Here is a 24,880-nt window from a genome sequence, read left to right as displayed (position 1 = left end):
GTTTCTGCATCAGTTGACCATGTAGCTGCGAGGCTGTGTCCTGGCATCAGTGACCTTCATCCCACGTATCAGTGGTGATGTAAAAAGGGCACTTTGTCACCCTCTTTTGACAGTCACGCCGTAAGATAGCACTCCTGCAACTGGAAATCTCCTGATGTATTCACAGCTGAAAGGAGAGTTACTCTGGTTTTGATGTTTTCAAGTTTAGTGCATTTTCCTTGAGTTAATTACAAGCATTTTCTTGGGTAACATATGCCAGAATAAGCTATTTCATCATTGTTAAGTGCTTGGTGGTAACTCAACACATGGGTATGCATTGACAAGTTTTCTCTTGAAAGACTCCACAGGAGTGAGATCAGCAGATAGATCACCCTGGAGTTTTAACTATCATGTACCCTGCCTCTTCTTGAGTCTGTAAATCCAGGTGTGATTAACCTTAAAACTGCCCACAGTGATGTCTAGATAGAAAATCCTTTGTGCCATCCCTCATTTTTCTAAGATCATGTGCATGTATAGCTGCACCCTGCGTAATCATGTGTGAAACACGGGTACAAAGAATAATCAAGAATATCATTCTGCACCATGCAGTTTGTTTTCTTCTGTGACAACTTTTTTTGCATTTCAGAAATAAATTCTGGGTCAGATTTATTTTTTTTTTTTCTTTTTTTTGCCTTAAAGCAGGATTCTCACGTTCTAAAAGCCTACCTTACTTCAGCGTTTTGGCCTATCAAGGCCATTAGTAGAATGAACACAACTGAAATCTAAGATTTCCTTTCCATTTATGCCCCACAGATGCAGCCATGTTTGAAGTGATGCTGTAGATGATTAAACTGTGGCTTAATGGTCATCATCTCTGGCAGAGGAATCCCAAGAGATGGCCGCCAATTCCAGAAGATTTTGAATGAAGACATTGGTATGTGTTAAATCAAAGCATCTTTAGAACATATTTCAAAATTAAATGTTGACTGTGTTTTCCCACTGATGTTTTAAAACTGCAGGTCTTAAGTAAAGCAGTAAACAGTGCACTGAAAGGACACTCTTAGAATATTCTTTCTAACTCTTTAAAATACTGTTTTCAGTTATCCATAGCAGTTCCTTGAATACTTAGCGCAGAAATATTCCGTGAATATTTCAGATGCACACAGTACACAACAAACAATGAATTTGTATTTGAACATGTGCTTGTTTATTGATTAGTTGTTTATACGTTGAGAGTTGTACATCCTAATATTTTACTGTACACTTCTATTGCTTCTAAATGCTGTTTTGTTTTTCACCAGTCAGTTATTGTTCAGTTGTCCACAGTGCCCAGTGCATTTGTTTTAGGAAAAGCAGGATTCCACAGACACTGCAAATAACTCCAGTAAAATAAAGAATAAAAGCAGGAGCATGTAATTCTAATAACTCATTTAACACCAGCTCAACCATAGTTCACCGCCCTGCCTCATGTAGCTGACTGCTCTTGACTCTTTCTGGCAATTGCTGAGTCTCTGTTTCCATTGCATCTCTTCCATTTGGTCTCTATCTTCCTAAGGCTTCCTTATATAATATTTCATGTGCATGTGTTGGCTTGTTGATTTCTTTGTTTTGTTTGATTGCGTATTCTTGGCATGCATTAGCTTCTACAGATGCTTTTCTCTCTTCCATATTTTGTATACTGAGATGGAGGGGATCAAACCTTGTATTGATGAGGTTGGGGATATGTCAGTAGGTATTGGACGTGGCTGTTTATTGGCAAAAAGCATTTCCTCTAGGAATATTAAGAACACCAGTTTCCAATGCACACTTTTCACGCATGCACTACTAAGTAAATACCTACTGAAACGAAGTTCAACACTGCCTGCTGGTCACGTATATCAACTTCACTAATTTGGCACTGGTTGTCATCTTCCAGCAAAATATAGTAGTTTTACCTGCAGTTACAGGTTTAAAGATATCTGCAAAACTGCTAAATTGTTATTATCAAAACAGTAATTAACAGAAGTGTCGTGGAATTAAGCTAGGCCAGCATGTGTTTGACAGCCTTGGGCGATGCTGGGAATGAAGCCCCCAGCTCAGCACAATACGTAAATACGCATGTAGCTTTAAGCATGTGGGTAGTCCCCATGAAGGGTAGTGGTGGTTCATAGCAGTCAGAGGACTGGGAAGCCTGAGGAAAAGCTGTGGGAACAGGAAAAGCTGCGTCTGATGTTGAAATCCCTAATGGCATGTACGACAACAGTGTTCAAATACATAAAAGTGGTAGTGACAAAAAAGGAGGTAAGTTACACTGAGAATGTAGAAGAGAAGGAGATCCTCAGCTGAAGCAAGAGTTACTTGTTTTGGAACTCCCAAGATATTTTCCAACAGCAAGCACAGTGAGATGTGCACCTGATTGGCTATGAAATCTCTGGACAATTTTGGTGTCTTTTAAAGAAAAATCTGTTGAGAATAGGTAAGTGGAGCTGGGTCTTGGAACAGGGAGATGGATAAGATATCTACTTGATAGCTTTTTCAGCCATATTTTTCTACAGTTCTACAATTTCATGTGCTTCAAATTACACACATATATCAAAATGAATATATAAAGACTCTCGCAATGTTCACCCTTACAGGCTTAGGCAAGTATTATTCTGTCAGAAGGGGGAGCAGTGGAACGGAGTTCTCACTGGGCTCCCTGCAAGTACCTATCTAATCTTTACAAGAGAAACTGGATTCAGCGAGCTCAGTGGACTGAACTCCAGTCATACACACACTTGTTAGTGAGGGTTCATCAAATCAAATCACCACCTATACTGTGCTTGATCCACAATTTTTATCTTCCCCTCATACCTAACACAAGGATTTTCTTAGTATAGCTTTGAATTTTTGAGAGGGGAGAAATATTTTATTCTGAAATCTATGCTGAAAACTAAAACCATCGGAGTTACTGAAGTTACGTTATTTGCTGAGGTTACAAAACCTTCAGCTGACAACTTTAATCATGGATGTTAACAAAGTGGGAGTCAAAGCACAGTTCTTTTGAAGGCACTGGGTAAGCAAGGCGGTCACCATAACATGCATCTGGCAACCTGCGGCAACGGTACATTTTCTCAGAAAGATCCATCCCAGCAAGAACATCTGAAATCCATAAAATACAGAGTGAGATGAGCCCAGAGCACCTTGATTTTGATAAGGGAAGGCTGCGTGTTATCACATGTCTCACAAGCTGAACTTTGGACAGGAGCAAATTAATGGAAATCTGAATCACTTTGAAATGAAAAGGCTGAATAATAACAAATTTCCAGGCAGTGATCATCTTGCTGACAAGAAGTGACACACAAGAGCCTTGGCTTTTGGGAAAGGCAGTACCTATGTGCTTTGGGTCAGAAAAGGGATTTTTCAAGCAGAGACATGAAAATAGAGATGGGCATAGCCAGAAGGTTCAGAGCCAAATCAGAAAGTGTGCCAGAAACTGGAAGTAGAGTTTACATAAATAGCTTGGCCCTAAGTTTTCAGTGTTCACTTACAACTCTCTTAGTCAGAACTTTTTCAAAAATCATCTGCTAGCCTGAAGTCAGTGTTCAAGCCCTGGTACAAGCAATGCACTACAAATAAAAGCTTCCTTTTCCCTCAGGGTTTTCCCCTGCCAGCTGAGCTGCTAGAGTGCAGTGTACTGGCCATCATGCTGCCGTTTCTCCTTTTGCTTATGATTAAATATCTTCCTGGCACTGGAGGAAGGCTGGTTTGCAAAATGAGATCCTCCTGCAGGCAGCGTTATGTGAAAGAGTGATAGAACCACTGTGTGGCCATTACTGAGGAGAGCAAGAAACGAAAGCGTAACTCTGAGTTTAGAAGCCAGATTATATAAAGAGGCTTTCCTCTGCTTCTGCTCTTTATCTTCTCTGCCTATTCCTTGTTTACATCCTTGCTGTTTTAGTCATTGTGACTGAAGTTGTAATAATGTGTACAAAAATGGTGAGCTTTTCCAGGAGAAGCCCCATTGTGCAAGGCAGTGTGATCCCAGCCAACTTAGGGTCATCTTTTCCTTGCAACCATCAGGACAACTATATGAAAGAAGTCCACAGTTAAAAATGAAGAAGTGTTCTTGTCTAGCTCCAGAGCCTTAGGAGTCCTGCAGAAAATAAAACATTCCCAATCAACTCTGGCACATTGGCGAGCTGCCATACAGTTGTCCTCTTGAGGTTATCATTTCAGTCGTACCAGTGAGTTACAGACCAGTTACATGAGCTGTGTTAGGTGCAGCAACTGGGACATCTGGGTTCTAACTGCATCAACTGCAAGAGGGTCAGGCATGGCAGAGCTACGTGATTTCTGCAGGTGATACTGTCAGTACTGCTACAGCTATGCCAATAACCGTGGGTAGATGTACCGCAGGCTGTATTGTACCATTGTGTTCTTTTGAAGCAGAAATAAGTAAGGTGGAAGGACCGCAGACCAGCACTGATCTGTTCTGTTATCTGCTGGGCCCTAAATCTTCTCTTTGTTTATCCTTCAACAAACAGATTTTGGTTGGAATTAGCATATCACCTGCGGTTTTGTATGGCAAAGGTGTGTCTGGCTGGAGATTTGCTTGCAGAAGCATGATCTCTAATGAAAGGTGGGAGGCTTGGAGAGGTGTGGGGGAATGGGAGCATACAGAAAATAACCCCGGATGGTGCTAGATACTGCTTTTAACCCACATAAGAAGAAAGCTACAAACCGAAAAGTGTTCTAGATTAAAGAGCAGTGAGGGATCATAAAACAGATTGAAAAACATTTGTTAATGAGCTGCCAGCTATGAATTTCAACTTCTACAATATAGTTCAAATATTTACTCTCATTCTAGCTATTGATAAATGGGGTGACTAACTACTCTGTAGCCTCAGCCATCGTTTCCAGCTTTTACTTCTTTTTATAATTAACACAGAGGCAAGACAAAAAAGGAATGGGCGGAGACTGGCTGATTTTAACCCTAATATCTGTTTTTCAAGTGGTTTCTGAAGAGAAGCATCGAGAAGTGTTGTGCCTGTTGAATACTGTGGGTCTGATCTGTAGTTCTGCTTCTGTGGGCCCATTTGTATGATCAGGAGTTCTGTGCCAGGCTGTCAGCTATCGATGTGAAACTTGATCTGAAGTGCTAGCCTATAAAAATGGAAGGAAATCCACAAATGCTATAATTACGTAACAAGATACAGGTTAAAAGGCACTGTGAGATAGATAATGATAAAAATTAAAATATATATATATCTTTTTATAATTTTTATTTAAGCACAAAAATATAAAATAAAAATATAAAATGTAAAATATACTGTATATTATTTATACTAACACGTAAAAATATATAAAATCTAAACATAAACTCCTTAAATCCCATAAAATATACAAATCTTTACATAACAACAGAAGCTGAGAAAGATAGACCTTGTACCTTGTGGCCAAGATCTTAAAGAAAATTCTCAGTGCGGCAGGAGGTTGGATCACAGTTTCAGTCTGGGCCAGCTTTCCCACAAACAGAGCGAGGACCAGCATTGTCACAGGGATCACCACCACAGAGCAGGCAGCACTCCGCAGTTTCCTGTCTCCAAACCCTTGCAGTGACCAGGCTGAACAAAGTGACTACAATGCTCCTTGCAAAGCTAGAAAGACGGAAGGGTGTCTTTTTGAAAGCAATCAATTCACCTTAAAAGTCAGAAGAAAAATATGTTCTAGAGGAAGACACCTATAACATCATCTATGGGAAGAGCTGTTAGCAGACTGACTCACCTGCAGTTCCACTGAGCACTGTGACTCCTTTAGTGCTTGTTCCTGAGGGGTTCTCGTGGAATCAAGGACTGCTAAACATATAGAGGTCTCTTATTTTTCAAGGTGCAATGAAAGAAGTATTTTTCTTACCTTCTCACATATACTCCCTGACTCCTTGCCGCAAGCCCTGTGTGCAGTATAGACTATAGTAGCTTTGGATAGGTTCTTAGACTTTCATAGCCTTTTTACTCACTTTAAAAAGTAGTTTAGAACAGGTACATCAGTCTTTTATTCCAGGTCCAGCTTTTTATTGGTGCTGTAAACTGCGTATGTCTTATCAGCAGTCATCTAGTTCTTCATTTTATCAGTATGTCTTGAGCTGAAGCAATCACAGAGTTAACAGAATGGTTCGGCCTGGAAAGGACCTTAAAGATCACCCAGTTCCCATCCCCTGCCATGTGCAGGGACACCTCCCACCAGACCAGGTTGCCCAAAGCCCCATCCAGCCTGGCTGTGAACACTTCCAGGGATGGGGTATCCACAGCTCCTCTGGCAACCTTTTCCACTGATTCACCACCCTCATAGTGAAGAATTTCTTCCCAATATCGAATTTAAATCTACCCTCTTTTAGTTTAAAACTTACTCCTAGTCCTATCACTCCACTCCCTGACAAAGAGTCCCTCCCCAGCTTTCCTGCAGGCCCTCTTTAGGTACTGGAAGGCTGCTCTGAGGTCTCCCTGGAGCCTTCTCTTCCCTAGACTGAACAACCCCAGCTCCCTCAGCCTGTCTTCATAGGAGAGGTGCTCCAGCCCTCTGATCGTCCTTGTGGTCCTCCTCTGGACTTGCTCTAACAGGTCCGTGTCCTTTTTGTGCTGGGGGCCATAGCTGAACACAGTGCTCCAGCTGGGGTCTCACAAGAGTGGAGAGGGGAAAAGTGATGGAGACATAATTTCCGTAACACAGAAGAACGTTTCCAAAGAGGAGGCAGCCCTGAAGAAGCGTTACTGGCTCTGCATGGGACTACCTCATTCTTTACTTCAGTAATTTTTACAGTGTGAGACAGAAGGGTCTCCAACGTCAGTACTGAAAACATGTATGAAGCTTCCAGCTGCCACGGGAGGTGTGTTCCAGAGACTGATTTGACCAGAAGGCTCATGTCCCGTCTTGTGTTCCCAGTCCTGCAGGAGAAGATCTGCAGTCTTCCAGCCATGTGTATTGGATAATAATATTTTATGCCTCTGGAATGTATCTGCTAATAAAGGAGTGCCATTTAAATCAGGGCTTTGCAAGCCTGTACATGGCAGGTGAGGCTGCGTGCCCCAGGAAAAGCAGGTGCAGTAAGACAGAATAGAGCCTTTCTGAGGACCAGCGTGGCAAATAAATAGAAGCAGCAATAGGAATAAAATCAGTTTCACATGACTCCGTGCCTCAGGCAGTTGTAACAAGTGGGATGATGTTGCCCTTTGTTCTGAAAAAAGATCTATAGTTGCTCCATTATAATATATGGTGTTAATCCAGATCTTAACAAATGCAACAGAAACAAGCTCAATCCAACCCTATGCTAAGGGAAACCTGTCTCCTACTCATTCAAAACTCATTTGCAATAGTCTGATAAACATGTGTTTGGAAGTTAGCTGATTTGTGGTTGAGAAGCACCCAGAACAAGAAGCTGATTAAGGCAGAAGTATGGAATCTCTTCTGATCGATGGCAATAAACATAGCTCACAAGGTGTTCCCTCAGAAGGAGTGCCTCAGCAGCCCATCCAGGACTTATCATTCTGTTTACTTTGGCACTGAAAAGAGAGCACCACCCTGAAATGCTTGAGAGTCTAATCACAGGCAGTACCTTCCTAGGGACGAAGAGGAAGGAGCATGTTGCTGGAGTACTTAACAGAGATCACCTCTGGGACAGAAATCTTGAAGAGCTTTTTTAGTCTTCCATTCAAAGTCTGAGTCAGGACATTTGCTGAATGGCCTCAGTCTTCATCGTGGGTGGGCTCTAGAGGGACAGTCAGAACAGGACAGACTATCTGAGCAGAGGATTAGAGACAATAATGTGGAAATCTCAGCTTTAAGTCACTATAAAGGTGATTCAGAGAAAGGACTTGCACCAGATTTTACATGTTCCAAGTGAATGTATTCACCACTGGGCTGCCCTTCTCCTGCTTCTCCATAGAACATGTAATGCCTTGATTTCAGTTTGACACAGATTTAGGCCAAGGGGAGGCTCTGACCCCTTCAATATTAGTCATCTGTGTTAATTAGCAAATCTCCTGTCATGACTAGACAGACAGGAGCACATCTACGAGCTCAGCATGCAGCAGAACTAGAATTCATGTGCATTTTCCAGCTTGTCTTTATTTTTCGTCATCCTCCCTAGTCTCCTCCAACATTTGTGCCTCGGGTAACATTTAACTTCCCCCATTTCTGATACTAGAAAAAATGCACTCAGGAAATGACAGCGCAGCAGTGGCCAGCACAGCTCCCTTATATATTGCTGCAGTAGTGCTGGATGGTATCTGTTGTCTGAGTTGGTCCCCAGAGACTTCCAACATTCTTCTATGTAAGACAAGTTATTACTCTTGAATCTTAGCTACGTAAACCTAGCAGAACTGAGTGAAAAATCAAGTCTCAGGATTGTACATGACATGTGGGTTTTTAAATGTTTTTATTTCCATGTTAAAGCAGTGAAAATAGAGACATAAAAGCTTTGTGCTCTCACCTCCCTCTTATTGTTAAGAATGATCCCAGAAAAATATTCTTGGGGAAAAATACCCAACTGTTACCACCATTCAGGTCTGAAAAATCCATTGTCTTGTACTTATCATAGCTGGTTTTAGTTATATCTGCCTCATTTAGCAATGATTTTCTTCAAGTTCTGCCTAGTACCAGACTACAGTTTGAGAAAGTTAGCAGGTAGTTCACAAACGGGGTTTATTTAAACAAACATTTTTGGAAGAAATTCATGGTTTTCTTGATTTGATATTAGTGTGAGGGATTTTCGTTTTAAGTGATTAAAAGATATTTTAAAAAGTTGTTCTAAAAAGTTTTGATATTTTCTTTGTTAAAAACCATTTACTTTGGGAAAACTTATATGCCCAGTAATTCTCCTTGCTGCCCTGGGAAAAAAAAAAAAAAGAAACAAAAATCTGCACACAGAATCTGCAGTAATGGTGCTGGAGTACAAAACTGGGTTCAGCCCTGTTGTATTTAACATCCTTTTGTTTTCTAATTGAATCTTAGTAAAAAGGCAGTTTCTTGATCAACATACACATGGGCACAGGCAGGCAAACACACACAGACGTGGTGCAGGGACTGCAAAAGAGCCTGTCGTGTTCAAACGTAAAAACTGAAAAGCTTAAAAACTTGTATTGGCTTTTCTTTTATGTGTGGTTTGTTTGTTTGGCTGTTGGTTTTGTTTCATTTGGTTGGGGTTTTTATGTTTTTTGTGTTCCCGAAAGTGACAGACTGGCATGCCACATAAATGGGGCACAGTAAAGAACTATGTTAATAAAATAGGCTGAATTTAAATCATCATTTACTTTCTATCCTGGCTCCAAAATTACTAGGTACTTTCCATGTGCTAGGAATCCTGCAGAAGTATATTTGCAGAAGTATCCTTGCCTAGTACACCTGACAAGCTGTATGTTTTGTGGTTTTGACATGTTTTCTCTGTTCTGGTGCAAGAGTTTTCAGGTTTTTTCAACCTGCAGACTTCTAAAGATTTTCAGAGAAAGGCTTGTGTGACAACAGAGCAGATGATAAGGAAATCTACTCTTGAAAGCAGAGTTAGATCTTGAAAATATTTCAAAATGGACATTAGGAAAAACTTTACCATGAGTGTGGTCAAACACTGGAACAGTGATGCCCCGTGCCTGTCACTGTTCAGGAGGCATTTAGATAATGCCCTTAATGACATGCTCTGACTTGTGGTTAGCCCTGAAGTGGTCAGGCACTTGGACTTGAACTTTGTAGGTCTGTTCCAACTTAACTTTTCCCTTCCCTTCCCTTCCCTTCCCTTCCCTTCCCTTCCCTTCAGCCACCCTCCCATGTGTTTCCCATCCTGCTAATGAGAATCTCTCCCACCAAGCTGGAGGTGAGTTGTTGCAAGCAGTAGCTGAGCCTGCCTGAGATTTTCCACCAGGACTTTTTGCCAATGGGGGTTTTAAATTTTCTGTCAAGAGGGCAGCTGGAAATCATGCTTATTCACCAATACTCAACGCTTTTTGAGGAAGATCTCTAAGATAAGTGTCTAAAGCTTTTGTCCTATGTGCATTGTTACCATGCATATTCTTTCCATGTTGCTTTTTGTGATGGTGCTTAAACTTGCAGGCTTTGGTCTGGCAGCTGGAAGAAGTGGTTGAAATGTTTGTTTGAAATACTGATTGTTTGAAATTTTGGCCACGGGTATGGCTGATGAGCAATTCACAAATCAAATCTTGTTTTTCTGGGGGCTGCCAGGTTTTTTTGCATGTTGCCAGTTCTTTGCAAACACTTTGCTTTGTCTTTTCTCCTCTATTTGTATTGCCAGCACCACAGCCAGGTCATCTGGCATTGGTTTTGTCCCTTTGCTGCCTGGCTGGCTGAAACATTTGACATGCAGGGTTAGCAAATAATGTAATGCATTTCCCAGGGAAGAGTTTTGGACCAATTGGCACCAGTGCTAAAGTTTGTGGGTGAGCTTGCAAGTAGTCAGAAGTTTTCTAAAAGTTAAGGGATAGGAAATTATTTGATCCTGTAAATTGTACTTTACAGTCTCTTAAATAGAATATTCAAGGACTGTTTTCCTGTGTCTTTGACCAAGCACATTGGGCAGTGGGCTGACCGTGAGTACCTAGCAGCATCAAACAAGAGGCTCACTGCAGCTCACGGCTCTGCCGCTGTCTGCAGCGTGTGCTGGGGGCAACTCTTACCTGGAGGACAAAGTGAAAGGGATTATTCATCATTGCAGCACTGAGAAGGAGAGGAGTCTCATGGATGAAAGTTACTTAGTTAAACTCCCAGTGACACCCCTCAGAGTGATCAGGTCCTGCTTCATGGCTCTATTCCCTGGCAGATGCTGCGGTTTGCTGCCCAGCTGTGGTAGCTCCCTGATTGCCTCGGGTGAGGCAGAGCAGGAGACACAGAGGTGACAGCAGGTCACATTTGCAAACAAGTCTGCTGACATCCCAGCCTTGGTGCCATCTGAGGTGAGTCTGACGTGTGGGGTAACTCCTGGTTCTGGCAGCCTGTCCCTGCTGTACGGCCCATCCTGTACCAAGATGTAAAACGTGCCTGAGCATCGACAAACACAGAAGGCTGCACGGAGGACAGGGAGACCTTAAGAGGCCAGCGGTGTGTTTTGTTTGGACCTGTCTGTCACCAAAACCTGCATCATCAGGAGCAGTCCCAGACGCACAGGACAACGCGTATGCCCATTGTTGGCCATGAGGCCGTGCTCCAGCCTGGTACCCAGGGGGCTACTGTGGTGCAGAGCACCCGGGTGGAGTTACAGCCCTCCTGTCCAGCCTGAGGGCTTGGCTCTGGGCAGGGGCAGACAGCTGCCGGTGAGTCCCACTCCTCCTGGCCACAGGGTGATAGGAAAAGCAGCAAGACCAAGTCTTCAGCCACCTCCCGTTCTCCATCCCCCACCAAACAACCCAGTCCCTCCTTTCTGGACCAGTACAGTTCAGTTTATCCTGTACTGTTAAGGATCAATGTTTTATAAATCCAGAAGGAAAGGGGAAAGATGGTCATTAGCTGTACAGCTTTTATATTAATGAGTACAAACAGCCAAGATGTTTTCTCTTGGTCACTGAGCTCTCTTGGAACCTGGGAGATTGTGTTAGCAATGGTTGTTGTTTTTTTTTTTGCATCCTGACATTGCTCATCTCCCAGCACCCCAAAGAAATGATCAGATCCCCCCAAGGCTGTTATTCATGCCCGAGGTTACTCATGATGACTTTCTGAAGGGATGTGCAAGCTGTGGGCTCAGGGCGTTGAGTCAAGGCGTGACTCAGGAGGCTCTGGTTGGTTCAGAGCTGCCTGGCCCAGCGCGCAAAACCCAGGCACAGAGGGAACTGCAGTTGCTACCTAGAAATAGGCGTTATTTCTTCTTCCCTGTGTGAAGCACCTTTGTGTGGGCCTGCAATATTCCACCCGTATTCATGGCTGATTCACTAGCCGTGTAATTTACGTGTCAATTGACAGCCCAATACGCACCTTATCCTGTGCTGCCCAGATCCCTCTGAGGTTGGAGATAACAAGCTGTCATCACTTGGCTGTTTCTAAACCACGAACGTACCCTTAAGCTGCTAGCAGACAGCCATGGCGGGGTTCAGCTTTGAGGCTTTTTATCTTTGGGCTCAGCTTGCAGAAGGCAAAGTGATTCAAATTTGCCATAGCACAGCCCACTTCCAGGTGCAGTGAATGCAGTGTGGAGTGCTCCCTCATCTTCCCAGCCTTTGCAGTGTCAGCATCAGCTGCTGTAAGCTTTTGGAGCATCTTCATGGGTCTTTGCTCAAGCCAGTTCTCAGCAAGGGCTTTATAATTGAGCAGTCATCTCCAGATTAGCTCACAGGGCTTCATATTGCCGATGTTCTAATTTATCAATTGGTTTAGTTTCATTATAGAAGCAATTCTGCTAAAAAGTCAGATTCCTGGTTATTGTCTCTGTGCTTTGCCTATACCAAGAGTATCTGGAAAAATTGTGGATTCCACCACCCACTGTGCAAGGGGAGCCCTCTGGGTGTGGGGGACTTTCACAGTGGCTTTTGGGTCAGACTTTTGCAGCCTCTCACAGGAACATGCAAGCTCCTGGAGGGGAAAAGAAGGCACTGTAATTTAGTGTAGTTTTCAGATTGCTACAGAGAAAGTAGTGCCATTCCTGATCTGATCTCTGTAGGTGCAAGACTGAGGCATGGATCGAACACTCAAAGCCTGAGTGACTTCTTGTAGTGCTGCTAACACAGCCAGCAGCAAATTCTGCCTCTGGGAGAACATTGCCAGGTACACCCAGCAGCAGCGTGACTCCACATCCTCAGATTCTACCATCTACAAGCTAAATCAAGCAGGACAGATGAGGAAATGGGAGGATGGTGATTGTGATCTCCAAGAGGAGCTCCAGCTGCCTCCCCAGCTCTACGCGCCACTCTACACACTGCCACTGACACTGCAGAAGTGACAGCTGGCAGCTTGGCCTGAAGATAGGTCTGCTGCGTTTTGTTGCAGTGAGCCAGCTAGCCGCAGCACCTCACTTTCAATGGCTCTGAATACCTGAGGCAATCACTGGCCAGTACAAGGTGAGGCTGCTCAGAACCTCTCTAAATTATGTCCTTGATGTCCTTGATGTTGACACATGCACATTAGGAACCTCAGTGAACTTGAGTGTGCTTCACTGGGCAGATTTTACCAGCATCCTCAACTTCATTTTCTGCTACATTTCCACTTTTAAATGCAGAGTCAGTGTGCTCAAGATGTGATTTATTTCCAGTTTCCTTTTAAGGCACCTCTATGCCATCCCCCCAACCCTTTTTTTTTTCTTTCCAGTAAGAAAATTGGCAAAATGACTCATAAAGAGCAGTTCCACAAACACTCTGTTGTCAAGAAACATTAAACCAATATCGTTGTCACTGACCACACTGTATGGGTTAAAATACTGTAATTTTCTTATTTTATCAAAATTGCTCTGACTACTTCTTTTGTTTATGCATGTATAAGGAAACCTGTAGGACAAAGGTAAAAGAGGGAGAGAATTCCTCCAGTGCTGAGGGCGTTACTTTAGAATTTGAGGTCCCACCTCTTGCTCCAGCAAAGTGTGTGTGCCATTCCAGTGAGCCCCTCTCATTCCTGTGGGTCTTACAGACCTACAGTCTACTGCATTCAGTCCTTTCCTTGAACTGCTTCTGTCTGTGAGCAGCCAGGGTATGCCTGAAACACACATCTCTGGCGCTGGAAGCAGATGTAAAATGAGATCGCTGAACTGCAGGGTGGAAGTGGAGTTGATGATAAGAGGGACAGTAATGCAACGTTTTGAAGAGCATGAAGGTTATAAGCCAAAGCCGCTTCTGTCCTTTCTGTCAGGTCACAAGCCAAAGCAGTCCCAGGCTGGTAAGGTCCCTGACCGAGCTCTACACATCTTAATGGCTTAATTAGCACATGTGGCTGGATTAGACAACCGAATATCCTTTGATTAGTGTACAGAAGGCAGAATTTCCTCCGTGCTTCATAGCTGCCTAAAGATAAATATAAATACAAGTTCTGGGATTTAAGAGATGCTTTGATGAATTCTGAAGATGTTTTGATACCCAGTAAGAAACCCAGGGCCAAGCCTTTGTGTAGCGCTGTATACCAGCTGTGTCTCTCAACACCTTTGGAAATTTCCAGTTTGAGCAGAGTATGATCTTGACTGTATACAGCTACAGTTTCTCAAAAGGTCTGTGCAAAAATAGATATGAAGCCTCAAGTTCTCTCCCTTGCAGCAGTATGAGTCTGACAAAATCTGTGTAGGGTAAGAGAAGCCTTGGTGAATTCTGAAAACATACAAAGAAACACAGAGCACCAAATGACACTGCTGTGTTCAGGAGAAGATAAAATCTTCACACGAGGCATAGGTAAGCTGTGAAAATCTTTGCTGTACGACACGGGGCATACTAAAATGTTGTACAGATTCAAAAAACTAATTGGACAAATTAATGGAAAAAACACCATCATAGAATGATTGCAAAATTTCTGCCTTTGAGTAAAGAAGTCTCCAGCGAACACGAGGAGCATATCTGCACGTGCTCGACTCATTCACCCAGTCCTCCCATCGCCGTTGATATGGGCTGTGGTGGGACACAGTTGTGAGCTGGATGGAGTTTTTCTTCAACCCACCGTGGCTGCTCTCTGCTTCGGTTCCTATTCAGTGGGAAGTCTGCAGGTGGTAGACATGGAAGAAATCTTGTTCCTTACTCAGTTTGGTGCATGTCATTTGATTACGGTATTTATTGATAATGCTGTCTCCTGAATAGAGCATAAATATCCGTGGAGTCTGCAAGCAGTTCAGGGCACTGACTTGAGCTGTTTTCAGCCTGTTTGTACCAGCTGGAAGTTCACTCCAGTGTATGCAAAAAGCAAAATAAGGTTCGGTCGCAGCCAGCTTTGCAGAGACGTCGGCAGGTGCTGCGTAATAACGTACTGCAAGAAAATGCCAAAACAGGTGAGATCCATGTGTTAAAATACTCAGATCATGTATCAGAAAGCCCTGCCGTAACAGTTCATTTCCCCTGACATAAGCCTTCATGCCTTTGTCTGTCTGGGATCTAAACAGTTAATCTACCTGAGCAAATAGGTAGGAACGTTCTTGCTTTCAGTGAAGTTTGACTCCTGGAGGCAGATTTTTTTTTCCAGTGAGTTCAGATAATTGGAAGGGTAGGGTGAGGCAGGAAACCATGACACGCCTTTGTCAGGACTTGTTTAGGAGCAAGGGATAGAAAAGCCCAAGAAGGGCAAGAGTAAAACAGGTTGAATAAAGAAGAGGTGAACATTTCTGGATGATCGCTCCGATTCCACACGCCTCTGGAGGCACACAATATAAGGTGTAGGTGGCAAATTTTATAGGAAACGGTTGGGGAGAAAGACAGACTTTCAGTTCAGTAACCAAAGCATACCAGGTAAGTTACATTATTTAAAAAAAAAAATAGAAAGAAAAATATCCTGTATTTTCTGTCTTCCAGATTCCTTGCAGAATGCTGTGTTCTCGGACAAAATAGAGGAGGTGTTATGTTTCTTCTGTGGGGGAATACGGTGTAAAATTAGAATTGTATAAGAGCTGGGTCTTCTGGGGTTGTGTTTGTCACTGAATATAGCTCTTTTTAAAAGTGCAAGGAGTATGTCTTGTGGGAGATAAGAAATGCGAAGCCAAGTTCAAAGTACATTTTTAATACGTTTTGTGAAACCACCATGCAAATAGATAAAGGTAACTGAATGCTCTCCATTGCGTAAGGGCATCAGTGTGGTGAAATGTGGATCACCTGCTGGCTGTTTTTAAATCCAAGAGAATCTGAAATGTGCTGGAAGAATAATGACTGTAAATTTAAGCTTCAGGTGGTGGTTGCGGGCTGTAATATAAAGGAATAAGTCCTGAAAATGCCAGGAAATACTTTGGAGTGAAAGTCCGTTTTGCCACAGACAAGCTTTGCTTCTCAGGCAGGTTTATTTATCAGCAGTGAGTCACTGATTACAGATTTTGGGCCACATTTTGTCATAGAAGGTTACAAGGCCCTGTAAAGTGTTTTTGAAGCTTCATCACAATAAGCCAGGGAAGTCTGATTTCAGAAGTGCTTTTAATCCTTTCTGCAGCTGGTCTAGCAGTTGAACACAGTGACATGAGGTGAAAGACCTGCCTTCTTTTCCTGTCTTTGGACTGGCTTGTAGTGAGGCTTTGGGGCTGTTACTTGTCCTACGGCACATCCACGCTTTGGTCGTGTGTCTAACCTGCTTCCCTAGCGTTAGCATCGTTTGAGGGAATCTACTGAGTGAGCAGACATGGAGACTTGATTTTGTTGATTCAGTCCTGACTATGTTGCTGTTGGTTGAGTAACTGGAAGTGAAAGAAGTAGCTTTAAAGCAGAATGAGAAGGTTAAGTTCCTAGACATGGGACATGGGATGAGGGAGAGCTGAGGGGACTTTTTTTAACCGGTTCTGTTAGCCCTAGCATAGCAGCACCTGCAATGCACCCGTAGAAGCATTTGGTGTGATGGCAGTCAGGGTGTTTGCTTCTAACGCTGTCAGTGACATGGTTTGGAGGCATCTACCAAGTCTCAGGGTATTTGTGATTGAAGGGTTCCTCTGACATTAAAAATTTTTAACCTCAGCACCTGCTGGTGCCTTTTTCTCCTAAAGGAGTGTCTCCCAGCAGGAGCCCTATTAATAGGGGGAGGGGAGTGCTGAAGGGATGTGCTGTGAGAGTAACAGCAGTCAGACAGGAAAAGTGGAAGGCCATTATGGGGGAACAAAAGGATCTGAAACATATCTGCTTTTATTTTTCCACCAAAATAAGTCTTCATGGCTATAAAATAATTTTTCCCTTCCTATTTGAAAAGTGCCTGTAGTAATCTTTATTGCCATTGCATACCACTAATACCTAGCTTCTAAAATAATATGGGGAGTTTGAACCTCCCTTCCCAGGCTGCCTTAGCATCCTCACCAGTGTGCTGCGCTGCAGTCAGCTGGAGCAGCAGCGTTGGGCTTACGTGGAAAGCACACATCTAAACAGATCCCTCCTGGTTCCTTGTGCAAATTCCCTGGTTTTGGGAGTGCCATGAGCACGTTTCAGCCCCAAGCTTGTGTTAAACCAATCTTCGTGTTGCCCTGTCTTATGCTGCCTGCACTGTTTGAGAGCGATCCCACATCGCAAGCTCCTGCTTGTCGCTCTGAGATAATTGCAGGTGACTCCTCCGATTCAACAGCGCCGCTGCTTTACCTCAGACATTGCCCACAGCTACGGCTTCGTGAATCCAGTTAGGAGGAGCTGGTGAAGCGAGTCAGTCCTGGCAGATAGTGGGAGTCAAGCTCGGTCAGCCTGCAGGAGCCTGGGCTGGCTTTCACATTCACGTGGAAAAGACACACACAAGATCAAAATTCTGATTGGTATCAGAGCAAGATACCTTTTCTCAAGGAAAGGCAAGGACACAGCAGATGTGTTTGCTCAGGGGTGGCACTGGCCTCCTCCCGCATCCATAGCCAGCGCAGCTTCCCAGTGGCAGAAAGGAATGGAGTTCTGCAGCTACAAGGCAGGAGGGAAGCAGTTTCCAAATGTAAAGCTGTAGTGCTGGCATCCCTACAGCAGCTTTCAGCATCTGGTTTTGGGGGCAGAAGCTGTAGAGGTGCTTCCCCTGTTCATGCGATCAGGGGTAGCAGAGATTGCCTTTCCTTGGAGGGAATGGCCAAGAAGCTTCCCTTGCAGGGACCGGCATCCTGCTGGGGGCAGAGCTCTCCTAACGCACGGAGCTCCAGTTCTGTGTATGCCTAGGAATCAGCCCCCTGGCTAGTCCCTTGGAAATCCCCAGTATTTGCAAACACTGCAAGGGTTGGGTAGTGTCCTGCTGCCAAGGCTGTGTTAAGGACCTGGATGTGGCTTCAGGAGCCCCATTTGGGCAAGCTTCTGGGCTGAGGTCCTGCGGGTGAGAGCTGTGGGCGCCCCGAGTGTTCTCTGCAAAGTTCAGCTGAGTTGGTGATAGGAGGCTTGAGCTAAAGGGGCTTGACTGATAGCATGCCTTCTGAGCTCAGATTGTTCCTCTCCAGCTCTGGGAATAGCGGGAGCTGCTCAAAGGCAGATCTGAATCCGAGCTTCAGATATTCCTCCATGTTCGCTGCTTCCTGCCTCGTGTCATTGTCTGTGCCTGGGTAGGAAGCATAACATCAAAGGTGGTCCTTGGTAGATGCTTTGCAGGAGGGTACGGTGGAATCATGAGGACCAAACCCAAGTGGCAGCTGAACTGGGGGGCCTTGGGTTCTGCCTCAAGCTGGACTCTGGAAACTTGGAAAGAATTTTGCCCAAAGCATTTTTAGACTCAGCCTGTTCAGTGTGTAGTTTTCTGTACAGTTGGGCCTTCAGCTTCAAGGAGTCATCAAATGCAGAGGAGAGTTTTTGCCTATTATCACCTTCTGTGTGAATTAAAATCTCTTCCTTCCCAGCATTTGCAGCTGCACAACATGAAACATTATCTTAGCGAGACTAGGAGTGAGCAACTATATATTGTCTTCTGACAGGAGTGTTTTCTATTTGAGCTGATGTTTCATTTTCACAACCATAATGTTTCTTTCTGGCATTTCTGCCTTGGCAGACATTCATACCTGTGCCAGAGCTAGTAATTGTGACTAGGGAGGGATCCAAGTCTTGAGGAAGAACACATACAGCATTCACAGCAGTGATTTCAGTGCCGTGTAGGCTGACCTGACCTGGCCTGAAATTAGCCCTGATTACACAGCCGCAGATGGGGGCCTGTAAGGCAAGATAAACCTCTTCCTACCTTAAGCTCCTTGCTGCTGAAAACAGCCGTTGTAAAGGCACCTCTGGTGTTTTTCTGCTTCCCTGAAGTCAGTGCTAGGACTTGAGCATGAATATATCCTGAGAATGCCCAGTATTACCATCACAGTGCAACAATATTTCTGCTAGGCTTTTCTGGTAGCCCTGGCATGATGTGGGTAGCGAATGGAGGTAGATCTCCTGCATTTGTCTGCATTTCTATTCCTGTATTGCTGAATCCTGCACAGAGCAGATGTGTGGGAGTGATGTTTGGATCCCGTGGGTTCGATCAGACCTTTATAGAGGCACAGTCTGGTGCACACAGGTGGCTCTGGAAACGCACCTTAAACTTTTTGGCATGGATGGCTTCCAGGCAGTCCAGTCCCCTGCTGAAGAGAGAAGACTTGTGGGACTTGTGGGGATTTGTTGCCATCTTCTGCTATTCACACAAAACTCTAAGTACAGTCTTTATGCTTTCCCTGCAGGTGGCAATGGTATGGATTCTGTAACGAAGAAAACGAGGCAAGATGGATCAGAAGTTACAGAAAGACGTAAGGAGAACGTATTTTATTTTCTTGTTACAAGATTAAATTGCACACCAAAGATCCCACAAACAGATTTCCAGTTTTGTAAAGGGTTCAATGCTGACCAGATATCCAGACCTAAGTCTGCACCTGTCCTTGGCATCTCTGCCAAAGTCAGAAAAAAGAATAGAATGGATCAAGGTCAGACTTTTAGAGACATTTAGCATGACCTGATTGTTTAAACAGAAATGATTGCCCTGTGGTAACATTTCTAACCAGTAGTGCAAACATTTTGATTCTCCTTGTGCCTCTGAGACCGTTGCTCTGCATGGTCTAGAAAATGTTCTTCAGTTATATTTTTTTGGCTGTGTGTAAAACAGGGTGTTTGCTGCTGGTGTTGTGGGAGTTAGCTAGTAGGAAGCTAGTGAGGGGTCCGACCTTGGGCTTCACAGTTAGAGCAACTGCTGTGTGGTTCAGTAGTGCCCTGAAATAATACTACTTCCATGACCCAAGGGACTTGTAAAGAAAAAGTCTTTCATGGCATTGATGCACTTAGTTAGTGTAACGTGACAAAAGTGTGCAAACACACAGCCTGCAGCCTCCAGGCAATGTGGCCTTAAGGGACTTTGCTTTAAATGAATCGATCTTCTTGAATAAGTCACGCTTTTCCATGGGAATGAAGTAGAACATTGATCTTGTCTGACTAGATTAACATGCAATAACTTCTGCGTAATAATAATAATAATTTTCTGTCCTCAGTTATTACAGAGACAGTAACGACAAGGCTGACTTCCTTACCACCCAGTAAGTAATTGTGATCCATTGCATTACTTCTGCTCAGTGACTGCTGCCCCTCCGTGCTATCTGGCTGCATTACTTTCATAAATCCCTGGGTGCAACAGGTCTTGGTGCAGAAAGACTAACACCCGAAGAGAAGCTATTTTCAGAAATGCCCCTCCCAGAATGGTGCTTAGGGGCGAGAAGGAGCAGTATGTGGGGAACCATCAGGCTGTTGTCAGAAACAAAGTTCCACAGTCCACCAGACTCTTCAAGGGCGTAGGCCCAGATATAGTCTCCAGCGGGGCCTGTCTCTTGGGACAAGAGACAAAAGTGTTGGGTCTGCTGCCTCCATCTTACCCAGTCAACAACAGTGGGTGAATCCCTTCGGGTAGTATCGGATGTCACAGGTGATTTCTGTCTCTGTGCAGCAAGGAGGGAAGAATCCTCCGTGCTCTTTATACCACTGTGTTGTCGACTATCTTGCTGAGTTGGAAAGGGATTGGACTGTCTCCTTTATGATGAGGGTTAATAGAAGCATCCCCCAGCCCATGTCCAAAACAAAACTTGACTACAAACCTGCTGACTCTGCAGCATGAATGCTTATCTGCCCTGCCAAGACACATCTCTGCAGTTCTGATATCTTGCCAGACATGAAGCTGTCCTTGCAAAGTGTGAGGACAGCTTTGGGTACCTCCTGCCTTGTCTTGCAGTATCTTTGCTCTTCTTGTCTTTTACCCTGACAGAATGTCTCATTTTGTGCTCTTCTCTTCCAGAAGGAGGGAGCAGCAGTGGGCTCAAAACATCATCCCACACTGGAGGGAGCGGAGTGGAAAAGAGGTCTTACACCCACGGCAGCAGCTATGTGACTTCAAGTAAGGAGTAAAGCCATTGGAAATTGAAAGCAAAGGCAGCAGAAATGGGCCGAGGAGAGATTCAGGGCAGGGAGGTAGATTGAGGCAGAGGTGAGGAAAACAGAGTTTCTGAAAGTAGAAATGACAAATACTCAAAGCAAAGGTATTCTTTCCCTAAAGCTGGTTGTGAGGATGGGTGAGTAAATGGCAAAATTCCCATTTTCCACAGGGAAAACTTGATTTCAGGTTACTTTTCTTTAACTTTGGAAAAACTCTTTTTCTTTCAGGAGAACAATAACAAAAAATGTCATTCCTACTGTCCTTAAGTATTTAGAAATCAGATTTCTCTTCTTTCAGGATTTCCAAATCACAAACTTTCTGAGCATTTTTCTTCAAAAGACAATTTTGATTAATCTGTTCGTTAATCTTGCAAAGGATCGATTACTATTAAAGATTTTCATAGAACATATTTTCTTGTGCATGTATCCATGGCTTTAGCACTTTGAATGGTCTGCCGTATTTCTGGTTGTGTTAAATCAGTATGTCCTGTCTACTCCGTAAAATCAGGGTTCTTCTCTAGCAACCTTCTTTGCTGAGCTTTTTGATCGTCATAGTGAAGGTTTTTGAAAAATGAATTTCCTAGCCAAGTTTCTGGCACACCCTTCTCTCTGTCCCCAGCAGGACAGACTGGATAACTATCCTCACAGAAAACATTCTCCATGCTCCAGAAGAGCTGACAAGTCTAAGGGATGGAAATGGAGATGGAAGCTCAAAGGGTGAATGAGCCATTTCCAGTAGATCTAACAGACACTCAGCCTCTTACCAGTTAAAGGCCAGAGTGTGGAATCCCTTTGCCTCAGGGCAGATGTGAAGTAACTCCAGTAAAGATATCAATCTAATTGTCTAGACTGGCACCAGTCTAACTGAGAACTGAACCCATTCCTGAAAGCTCTTCGCTTAAATGACTCTGTGGGATTGCCATCCTACTTGTTATTTCTTTCCAGTGTGTAGAAGAATGGAAAAGAATTTGAATTTCTGAGATAATGAGCCCTTCAAGATTTACAAAGCATTTTCTAATCTTTGCTTTCCCATTCTGCTTGCAGAATGCCCCCAGCAGAGGCCCACTTGTCACTGTAGTTCTTTCTGCTGAATTAAGTGGAAAAGTCACAGAACAAAACAGGTCCATGTAGAAGGGAAAATGAACTAGAAAATACTTTGAGAACACAAGGGTGTGCTCTTTTTTACAGTGATGGGTAAACAACGTCCAGTCTGATCCTGCTGATCAGCATGCATATACTGCACTTTGTCACAGGGCTCCCCTTGTGCTGCACTCTGATCATACTCCAGCAGTAGATTTCAAACAAAAGTCTGGTCCCTTCACAAACCAAGTGTTCATTATGGCCGCTCAGTTCTTTCTCCACGGCACTAATGTGAATTAGGAAGGGAAATTCTCTCCTCTGTCTAAATATAACACTAATAACCTCCAGGCTGCCTTGGGCCTGACTCACACCTCTATCACTTCTCCAGGAAATGGACTGAGTAAGGCATGACTAAGTGAGAATGTGGCTGCTTGCTTTGGAAAGGAAGTGCGCTCATGTCTGCTTTCCCTCAGCTCATGAACTGCATCCTTCAGCGCTAGGAGTTTTGTTCAACCATCTCCCAGTTTTTGTGTCGTGTAACACTGGGGTTTATGGGTGTATCTGTATCCGAACAAAAACCCAGCCCCATCCAAAGCCAGACATCTTCCTGCTCAGTAGAAATGGCTAATTCACCTCCTTAGGCCAAATGCTGCAGTCACGGAGATCACTGACAAGATTAATTTTAAAACGAGAAAGACAAATTCCTCTCTGCAGTGAATGTTGAGGACAGTGAGTTAGATCTAAATATGGTTCTTGTCCATCTCTAGTTGTGAGATACCGATGCAAATCTGTCCAGCTCTGAAGACAGGAACATAAAGCACTCAGGACATGTAGAGTGTACACCCAGGGCATGTATTCCATTTTCTGAGGGCATTTTGTATTGTCTATAGGTGGAAGTGGTAGACTGAATTCATCATCATCATCTGGCTACAGACAAGCACAGTCTCCCAGCTCAACTCTCACCAAGTCACCTGGTTCAACGTTTGAAAGAAAAACATATGTCAGCCGCCATGCAACGTATGAAGGTATCACAGAACATGCCATAGAAAGGAGCCAATGGGTAGTGCACTCTGAGGTCAATTGGGACTGCCAGCATATTAATGCATGATTATCCTAATTAGCACAAGAATCCCGTTGTGGCTTTGCTAGGAAATAAGCCACCAGGGACACATTTTAATGGCGGGGTCCTATTTATAGTAATATTCATGCCTAAGAAGAGTTGTGGCATATTTTTGTTGAAAGACATTAGCAGCTCTTTCATGTAATCCTGAATAGCTCTTTTTGAATGAAATGTTTATTACCCAGTGGGATTAGACCGGTACCAGGAAGACATATTTGGAAAGCGCTTAATGGTCTTCTAAAAAGTATTAATGACATCTTTTTATTCTTTGCAGGGAGCTCCAGTGCTAACTCTTCTCCAGAGTTCCCCAGAAAAGAATTTGGTATGTTCTTTCAGAACCGTCCCTCTGAGTATTATGGCAAGGTCATGTGAGTTGGTGACTACAATGGCTTTTCACATATTAACGTGTCTTGCTCTGCTGGTGCTGCCACTATACTGGGCAGCCAGTGCAGCTCCTGATTTCAAAGAAGTTATTAGAGATTTACATCAATGCAGCAGACAGCAGGGTCAGCTATCAGTATCTCTAGCTGATACCGATTCCACAACAGAGGCTGCATACTTTCTACCTACTGTACCTACTGCCTTCAGCTGCTCTTCTAACAGACCCCGTATGGCATAGGACATGGACAGGAGAACAGAGACGTAGGGCACTTTGTGACATTTGCTGTCCCATAGCTAGGGGAATAACTCCAAACAAGAAAGTGTAGCCCCTTAAGATTTTGAGCCATTGCTGGATTTCCTCTTCCACTAGCTCTTTTCTAGACTTCAACATGTTTATATGATGTAATTGGAAAGATGACTTGGATCTCAAGTGGTATATTTATACTGAATGTTGTCAGCAGGTATGAGCTTGCCCTGTTCAAATTCTGATAGGCCTATTATGTTCGGAGCAGACAGAGAAACGATGTGATCAGGCTGTCTTTCTGGCTCAGGGAAGAGACAGGGTTTCACAGCATCCAGCCTTGGTTGATGGCATAAACAGGGCTATTATCGTCCTATTGGCCTGTAGAAATAGGAGATCATCATCTGTGAACAACATTTATGTGTACAAACAGAAACAGCAGGTGGTCCAGAAATGCTAAGGTGCTATACACTCTTTGAGATGCCTCATGGTCTAAAGGGGGCCTGGCAGAAACTGAGGATTCAATGCCCCCAGCTGTGCCTCAAGTAAAGAAGGTTGCTGCCTGAATTTCAGCAGTCTGAGCAGTGTTCATGTATTCATTTTCAGAGGTGTTGTAAGCAGTAAAACTTAATATTGTTTTTCTCTCGTTGGTGTTCACAGCATCTGCTTCCACACGAGGGAGAAGCCAAAGTCGAGGTGAGTGATACTGCTCTTTTAGAAGCCTCCTTTTTTTACGCTTCAGTATAATTCAGGGTGTGTTAAACAGACCTATTCCTTAGCTAGAATCAAAGCAGTTTAAGTCTAGAGTCAGATAAGGTATGTGGATTTACACCACTACAGATGTGAACCATTTTATCTGTAAGCAATTGCTTAAAGGCTCAGTGTAAAAATGGACTCCTGTGAAGGTCATGGTGGTTAGGACTTTATCAGAATGGAGGGTCTGCTTGAGGACCTCGACATCTGGGGGTATAGGACATAGTTTTCCATCTTCACTGTTTACTACCATAAACTCAGTCCATCCATGCTCTGTGACCTCCCTCTGACAATTTTACAATGCTGAATTTATGTTTCTCCTCCTGAGATCTATGTAACAAACCGTAAGGCCATTCCCTGAAATGGTCTCATGCTGGTGGTAAGGAGATGTTGAAGAAA

At 43.8% G+C, this 24,880-nt stretch overlaps 1 protein-coding gene across 1 annotated transcript in view; it reads left to right on the top strand.

Moving 5' to 3' along the window:
• The first annotated feature begins 15,090 nt into the window (after positions 1-15,090).
• Positions 15,091-24,880, top strand: part of COL17A1 (collagen type XVII alpha 1 chain) — a 39,217-nt gene continuing 29,427 nt past the window's right edge. The window contains exons 1-7 of the mRNA XM_080597770.1: positions 15,091-15,335; positions 19,178-19,243; positions 19,976-20,020; positions 20,770-20,868; positions 22,877-23,011; positions 23,381-23,428; positions 24,389-24,424. Of these exons, the coding sequence (XP_080453896.1) occupies positions 19,189-19,243; positions 19,976-20,020; positions 20,770-20,868; positions 22,877-23,011; positions 23,381-23,428; positions 24,389-24,424 (418 nt within the window). The 5' untranslated portion in view covers positions 15,091-15,335; positions 19,178-19,188. The remainder of the gene's footprint in view (positions 15,336-19,177; positions 19,244-19,975; positions 20,021-20,769; positions 20,869-22,876; positions 23,012-23,380; positions 23,429-24,388; positions 24,425-24,880) is intronic.

The sequence above is a fragment of the Anser brachyrhynchus genome, assembly GCF_964034855.1.
Source record: "Anser brachyrhynchus genome assembly, chromosome: 6".
Classification (NCBI taxonomy): Eukaryota; Metazoa; Chordata; class Aves; order Anseriformes; family Anatidae; genus Anser; species Anser brachyrhynchus.
This window is presented reverse-complemented; position numbering and strand designations above follow the sequence as displayed.